At 32.7% G+C, this 7,586-nt stretch overlaps 1 protein-coding gene across 4 annotated transcripts; it reads left to right on the top strand.

Annotated features, from left to right (window-relative positions):
- Positions 1 to 1,674: 1,674 nt before the first annotated feature.
- Positions 1,675 to 7,378, top strand: LOC109339459 (uncharacterized WD repeat-containing protein C2A9.03-like). 4 transcript variants are annotated; one of them, XM_019576904.1, is made up of 9 exons: positions 1,675 to 1,811; positions 1,977 to 2,144; positions 3,075 to 3,161; positions 5,685 to 5,819; positions 5,909 to 6,022; positions 6,111 to 6,202; positions 6,287 to 6,392; positions 6,486 to 6,572; positions 6,677 to 7,378. In XM_019576904.1, the coding sequence occupies exons 1-9, from the start codon at positions 1,704 to 1,706 to the stop codon at positions 7,088 to 7,090; spliced, it is 1,311 nt and encodes a 436-aa protein (XP_019432449.1). In that variant the 5' UTR covers positions 1,675 to 1,703; the 3' UTR covers positions 7,091 to 7,378. The 4 variants fall into 4 exon arrangements, with proteins under 4 accessions (XP_019432449.1, XP_019432450.1, XP_019432452.1 ...); XM_019576905.1 differs by having other exon boundaries at positions 1,676 to 1,811; positions 5,912 to 6,022; XM_019576907.1 differs by lacking the exons at positions 1,675 to 1,811; positions 1,977 to 2,144; positions 3,075 to 3,161 and adding exons at positions 3,746 to 4,269; positions 5,004 to 5,040.
- The last annotated feature ends 208 nt before the right edge of the window (positions 7,379 to 7,586 follow it).

Raw genomic sequence — 7,586 nt, 5'->3', positions numbered from 1 at the left:
ATAATTTATGAATGTCAAATTGCAACTTTAAGCCAGCGGCATGTTATGATAGGTTAGTTTAGATAACATTAAAATTTTAATTTATTTTCAAACTCTTTTTAATGTTTATATTCTAAAAAATATATATCATTGAGTATTAATGTTAATTTTTTAATATATTTACTATATTAACTCATATTTTTATAAAGAATGTATTAAAAAGTGTATTGCTAATATTATATTTATATTTTAGAATGGTTATTACTTATTAGAAAGCTAAATGTCCCAAAAAAGACAAAGGGTAATCCAAACTTTGTTGGATAAGTCTGGCATAATCCCATATTAAAATAGTACGGCCAATCTAAGGTATAAAAAATTAAATTATATATCATTTGTTGTGGGTTTTGGCGAGCTAGCCGAACACATTTCTAGAAGTCTAATTGTATGATTGTTTTGTAATTGTACTTGTGAAGGTGCCATAGAATACATTGTTTCTTATCCAATACATTAAACAGTGTTGCCTGAATTCTCTTCATTACCATGTTGCTCATCTGCCATAGTTGGTGGGTTTATCTCTTACCAAACAAGTAAGGAGATTCATCACATTCATTTTTCATTCTCCTTAAACTTTGTTTTTGAGAGTCAATAGGAGAGAAAGAGAAGAGATGACTTTGGAAAGATCTCTATTGTTTAGAAGTTGGGCAAAAGAGAGAGAAAGGTTTTGAATGGTTTCTAAAACCCTTCATTTATCTATTTTCATAATTTATTCAATTTAGTGTTTTACTAGGATAAAATATCAAAGTACCTAATGCAATTAGTAAAATTATATAATTATATTATTCATTTCTGATTGTTAATTATATTTAAAAAATAAAAATAACATAGTTTTGCATTATCATTACTTTATGTTTTGTTTGGGTGTGAGATTTTGAAGAGAAAAGAAATGGATGACTTTAGAAAGTCTCTCCATGTTTGGAATTTGGACGAAAGAGAGTAAAATGTTTTGGAGAGTTTCTCAAATCCGTTAAAACACTTCACTTGTCTATTTTTATTGTTAATTTGTCATTGTTAATTACATTTTTAATGAAAAAATAAAAATTATTCTAATATTATCGTTAGTTTATTTTCTCATCTAAATTTCATAATAAGGGAGAGAATTTCACAGCGTTATTAAAATCGATTCGTGTCGACCGGTTCAACCGGTAAACCAGTGAACCGATCTCAATATCGATACAGTATATTAATTACACCGGTCATACCGGCTGGTTTTCAATTGAACCGTACCGGTCATACCGGCCAGTTTTTATTTAAAATTACTTTTTTAATGAAATTGAAAAAAATATTGATTTTTTTATTGATTTTTAGCATTAATAATAATATATTATATTTTTATATATAATTTCGCCAGTGTGCAGTTTAATTAGTGAATCACCAATTAAACCGCTGTACCATTATACTTATACCAATACCTTAACTGATTTGATGACCGTTACAGTATTAACAACACTGGAATTTCATTGTTACTAAGATTTTTTATGACAAAATAAATACATGACATGTGACTTCCATTAGCAATAATTATTATTGGGAGAGAAGTGGAATCGGGTCCTCTATAAGTACAACTCCCTCATCCTGCTTCCTCTTCATATTTCATAACTCTCTTTCTCTAACTTCCATTTTCTTTTCCGTTTCTCATTGAATTCAACAAAAGAAGAAAAACTGTCATGGAGCACTTCACCAACAACAACAACAATCTTGAATTCGAAGACCAAGACGCTGTTCCACTCAGAACCTCTCATTTTGATTCCGATTTCGAAGATGATTTTGAAATGGTACGCTTCAAATATAAACAAATTTAATCATGAAAGAATTCCATTTTTTATTAAATCAAGTTAATTAATTGAAATTCCTTAAAATTGATTATATAAACAAGTGTATGGAGTATATATAATTTGTTAAATAGTGGAATTATGGAATTGAGTAATTATTTGTAACAGAGTAAGGTGAAAAGTGATACATCAGCTTCAGAAGCTAGAAATGGAAAAGATATTCAAGGAATTCCATGGGAGAGGCTGAACAATAGTAGAACTCAGTCACGTGAGAATCGATTGAAAGATTACCAGAACTATCAGAACCTCCGTGGCTGTAGCCACAATCTCCATAAGGTCATTTTTTCTTAAATTCGTTACAGAATTGCCGATTATGTTGGTTTATAATTTTTTGAGTAAATACTCATTTCTCGCATGGTTTATCGACTTTACCAGGTTTGTCTCTCAGAATTTGAAAAAATGCAAAATGGTTAGCCATTTTGGGTTTTTCAATCTTTGAGAAATCAAACTCGTAAAGTCAAAAAAAAAAAAAAAAACACAAAGGACTGAAATGAAATGAGTATTTACTCTGATTTTTTGTATTGTTTTTCTCTTCATCTCTCTATAATAAATAGTGAGTTTTTAGAGGCTAAAAAACAAATAAAATTTATAAAGACTAAGACGGGACTAAAATTTATTACTTTCATAACTTTTATTTGGGTTCTAAACATATGAAAAATTATGATTTAATCCCTTAAACATTTCTCTTTCTTTACTAATCTATCTTTTCCACACAAAAAAGGGTATAAGGCTTAGTTATATGATTCTTTTCGATGCATGTTCCATAAATATGTATTTTTTGGTATAAGGAAGGCTCATTATATAGTAAGGAACTAATCGGATACTACTCTGCTCCCTTCCAACAATTGTCGCTAACCGAAGTCACATGTCATATTTATTTTGTCATAAAAAATCTTGTAACAATAATATAAAAAATAAGGAACTATTTACTTATATATATATATATATATATATATATATGTGTGTGTGTGTGTGTGTGTGTGAATTTATTAGAAGGTCCAGAGATACAAAACAGACTAACTTTAGTGGGTGGATTAAGAGGACACCAAAACTCTATCCAGAATTTGTATGAAAAACTTAATTTTTTTATAAGATTAGGCACTTGATTAAAATCTTTTTTAGTTTAGAGACATGTTTGAATTTCTCAGAAAGTTGATTACAAACAAAATAGTGTATCATATGCCTGAACTTTTTTTTGGTTGACAGGAGTGCTTGAAAGTGCAGAAAGGAAAGAACTTCTATGATTTCCAGTTCAACACCAGGCTTGTCAAATCCACAATTGTGCACTTTCAGGTAGAGACCTTATCCATAGGTGCTGAACTGTTAGTTTCAAGACATTCAGGGTAATTGGACTGATGATTCATTTGCAACATATCTTATTTCACACTGCAATATATTGTTGGATTGAAACAAAAATCTTGGTGGTTAAATAACTAAATGCCATAAATCATTCACTGGTCTGATATGTTATCACTTTTATTCTAAGTTTGGTAAATGTTAGTGCTGGTATTTGCTTTTTAATTTTTTGTTTCTTTATGAACTATTTTAACTAATAAATGGGTTATTTGCTTTAGTGCAGGGAACTCACACTTCATAATGCTATTTCCAGCCATATCTGGCTGCGGCTTATAATGTTGTTTGAGTAAATAATAAATTCTTTAAAAATATTGGTCTTGTAGTTTTGCAGGATAAGTGATCCATATTTATATACAAATATCTAAATTAGGAACGTCTCATATGTTGTCCCAGACCAATGAAAACATGTCATGTAGATTAAAAAATTTGAACATTTATTATTGTTGTTGTTTTTGCTTCATTATCATTGGTGCGAGACAACATATGGGACAGGATCTAGGACAATACATCTTTGTTCCTAAATTAGATGTAATTTGGCATGTGTAGATTTCCAATAAACTTGAAGCCAGAGAACTTTACAAGACTATAATTTTGGAAAACCACGTTTTTCCACTTGTAGTGATGAGAGTTTGTCAATAACTATCTTTGTATACAAGTCTGTCCTGGTTATACTTATGCAATGGCCTGACAGAATTTTTTTATAATAATAATCTTAAACAAACAAGTTTCAGCAGTCAGCACCAGAATTTATAGATACTCTAAACCTCTTTTTCATTTTTAGCCTTGAAGACTCTAGCTTTTTAACTCTCCTCTTTTTTTGGCCTTGTGCTCTAGACTTTTCAAGTTCCCCTCCTTTTTTTTTGGCCTTGTACACGCTAGCTTTTCAACTTTCCTCTCTTTTCATGGCCTTCTTTCTTGAAAACAAGCGAAAAAGTAAATCAAGTTTCCAAAGCAATTTTCTCCAATAGATGTCATGTATCGTTTTCTACAGAGAAGATGGTTTCAGGCAAATTTATGAATATGGATATGGAGCGTCAAGGCTATGGTATGATTTCCTGTGAGAAATTTTTTTGTTCGATTTGTATGCTGCACTTGCATGCAAAATAGTGATGCCCACAAAGGCACCTATCTACATCTTGGAAGAACAGATTTTTGGATCAGAGCTTTACCAGCTTTTTATGGTCTTCTTCCATTATTTCAAATGAATTGCTGATTAATATTCATTGCACATGAATTGTATCATAGCAGTACTGTTTCTAACTGAAAGTTGGCAGTCTTGCACTATGAAAACTTTGCTACCTTTAGTTTTCTTTAAACCAACAATCTGTTTGGGTCTCCTAAGCCTAATGTTTTAGGCTTGTAAAGTTATGATTGATATGCTGTTCTATAGGAGAGGAAAGATTAAGTGGTTGTCATGATTAACTTAAATTCTCTGTTTAGGAGGGTTAACTTAAGTGGGATAAAACTTCTAATAAAGCAATCAGGCTGTTTTATTTACTACTTGTGTCACAAGGACCATAATATTGATAAGTTCTGCACTTAAGAGTTAGAGATTGGCCATTATAACTGAAACAGCTTTCACTTAGAATTCTCAAGCTAAGTTGACAATAATCTGCCTTTGCTGTTTCCTGCATTCTGAATAGTTTCAGATTCCATGGTTGTTTCCCAATATTGAATTATCATTCTTCAAACATTTTACGCATCCATTCACTTCATTTGTTTCTGTAATTTTATTTATTGCTGAACTTGGTTCTGCGTTTAGGCCTTCTATTAAAGCAGGTGCAAAGTGAGCAGCTTGGGAGGACACTATTTTATGGTATGATAGGTTTGAGAGTGCTATAACAATATCTGTTATTAATTTGCATTGATTTCTCTTTATCAAGGGGGCTCTTGCCTCTTTCTGTTTGGCTGTGTTTTTCGAGGATTTTGTCTACAGAATAGTTTTTTTGTTTAATTACTGCTATTAAGTTATTCTTCTACTTTGGTATCCTATTACCTGGTTACTTCTGTTGATGTTGTAAGGTCACTCATACTCCATCAACATTTTTATCATCACAAAGCATTTGGGTGAATTTATTGGAAAGATGTGTGGCTTAGTTTTAAGGTTCTGTATTTTCTTCCTGGGCTTGTTTGAGATAATAATCTCTTACCTTACATAGGTGATTGTTGTTTTCCATGTTGTTGCATGATTCATTGTATAGCAAAGCCTTTTCAGTCTTCTGTTTCCTTGCCTTCCAAGTTATCCTTTCCAATGAAATCAAGGTCATTAATATTGTATATACCCTTCAATGTAGCATGCCTAATAATCCATCTAACATTTAAATTAATTGGTGTAGATAGAGAATTTCTGATTAACGAGTCATTTTCAACTCTGTTTGTTTACCATAACTGTAGATTTTCTGTCATTTACCTAGTTGGGTGTTGATATTGATGTGATCAATATGTTTCTTGCCTGTGCAGTTGAGGAATTTGTTGTGGGCGACATCAAAGCATGATGTATACCTTGCACAAAACTACTCAGTGATGCATTGGTCCTCATTATTGCGAAGGGGTAAAGAAGTGCTTAATGTGTTCAAACCAATTGTTCCAACTGTTGTAAGTACATGTAGCGACTATGTTGATCATGTGTTTCATTTATACCAAAGTCATTGGATCTGAGTATTGCTTTGATTTCTGTTCTTTTGCAGAAGCATCCTGGATTTTTAGCTCAGTCTGTTTCTAGAGTTCAAATAAGTACCATCGCTGTTAGGGGAAATTTGATTGTGGCAGGTGGTTTCCACGGTGAGCTTATTTGCAAGGTAAGGTAGATCATGATTTCTCTCAATAGAATAAGTCAATCATATCAAGACCTTATTTTTTAATATGTGTGAATTAATTGTGGACCAGAATTTGAATCATCCGGGAGTTGCATTCTGCAGTAAAATATCTACAGATGATAATGCCATAACTAATGTTGTGGATATTTGCCGTGATCCAACGTAAGCAACAATATATAAAACCTTGTATTTGAAAATGTAACGTTGGTTTGCTTTGCAAGTTGCAACTAAGCCTTTAATTTGCAGTGGGTCTTTGAGGGTCATCACAGCAAATAATGATTCCCAAGTTCGCGTTTTCGATGCAGAGAAGTTTACTTCTCTTGGCTGTTTCAAATATGCTTGGTCAGTTAATGTGAGTGTCATCATCTGATATTTCCGTTATTACTGTAAATCTTCATCTCTATAATCACTAATAACAATTGTTTTCACATGCTGGCCTTTGCAGAATACTTCTGTTAGTCCAGATGGAAAGTTGTTAGCCGTTCTCGGGGACAGTACTGAGTGCTTGATAGCTGATGCTAGCACCGGAAAGGTATTTTTAATTTGGTAGTTGGTACAGTTGTTTCTCAGGGGCCATTATCCTTAATGTTTGACCTAGCTATTGATTTTCCCCTTCTTTTTTATGGTATCTCTAAGGTTACTGGGATCCTAAAAGGGCATTTGGACTATTCTTTCGCATCGGCTTGGCACCCTAATGGACAAATATTGGCCACCGGGAATCAGGACACAACATGCAGGTTGTGGGACATTAGAAATCTGTCCCAGTCAGTAGCTGTGTTAAAGGGAAGAATGGGTGCCATAAGAGGATTAAGGTTCACATCCGATGGACGGTTTTTGGCCATGGCCGAGCCAGCAGACTTCGTTCATATTCTTGACTCAAAATCTGGTTACTTACAAGGTCAAGAGATAGATCTATTTGGTGAAATTGCTGGTATATCATTTAGCCCGGACACAGAAGCTCTATTTGTCGGTATTGCAGACCGCGTCTATGGTAGCTTGTTAGAGTTCACCAGAAAACATCATTATAGTTTCATAGACTCCATGTTTTAGTGGAGTAGAATGCATGCCTCCAACATGTCTCCATGTTCATATCTAAAGGAGGTTTTCTCAAGTAAGTTCTAAATTTGATCTTACCTTATATTTTCACAAGGTTGTTTTTTCTATTGAAGCAGGTTGTAAATTTAGCTCTAGGGTGAAGGCTTTCCGTTTTCTTTTCTCCATTTTTTTTTGAGAGCTTGAATAGATTACCAGGTTTTCCTTTGTATAAATCTCTTTGGTTTGCTACTTGTATATTAGAAACAATAGAATCAAACAATTTATTGATATAAGCTTATTTTCCCCATCTGAGTCATACTCATATCAACTCTCATATACTTATTAATGTGGAATCTTTATGGGTAACCTAGTTAAATTTTCTTATTTTGGTACTATCAAGATTCCTTCACTACGTAAAAAACTAATCTAATCTCTTTCGAGGTGCGTGGATGTTCTCTTAACACATTGTTGGTTGAGCGAGACTTCTCTCAATTATTGGAGAAGGTAGTTA

Source organism: Lupinus angustifolius, unplaced genomic scaffold, assembly GCF_001865875.1.
Source record: "Lupinus angustifolius cultivar Tanjil unplaced genomic scaffold, LupAngTanjil_v1.0 Scaffold_75_102, whole genome shotgun sequence".
In the NCBI taxonomy this organism is placed as follows: Eukaryota; Viridiplantae; Streptophyta; class Magnoliopsida; order Fabales; family Fabaceae; genus Lupinus; species Lupinus angustifolius.
Note: the sequence above shows the minus strand (reverse complement) of the source record. Positions and strands in the feature narration are given on the sequence as shown.

Excerpts from the sequence above, each read along its gene's own strand:
- LOC109339459 (XM_019576904.1), top strand. The coding sequence starts at position 1,704 with ATGGAGCACTTCACCAACAACAACAACAATCTTGAATTCGAAGACCAA. Across the intron at positions 6,023-6,110 it reads ACGGTGAGCTTATTTGCAAG|AATTTGAATCATCCGGGAGT; the intron begins GTAAGGTAGATC and ends ATTGTGGACCAG. Across the intron at positions 6,393-6,485 it reads AATATGCTTGGTCAGTTAAT|AATACTTCTGTTAGTCCAGA; the intron begins GTGAGTGTCATC and ends TGGCCTTTGCAG.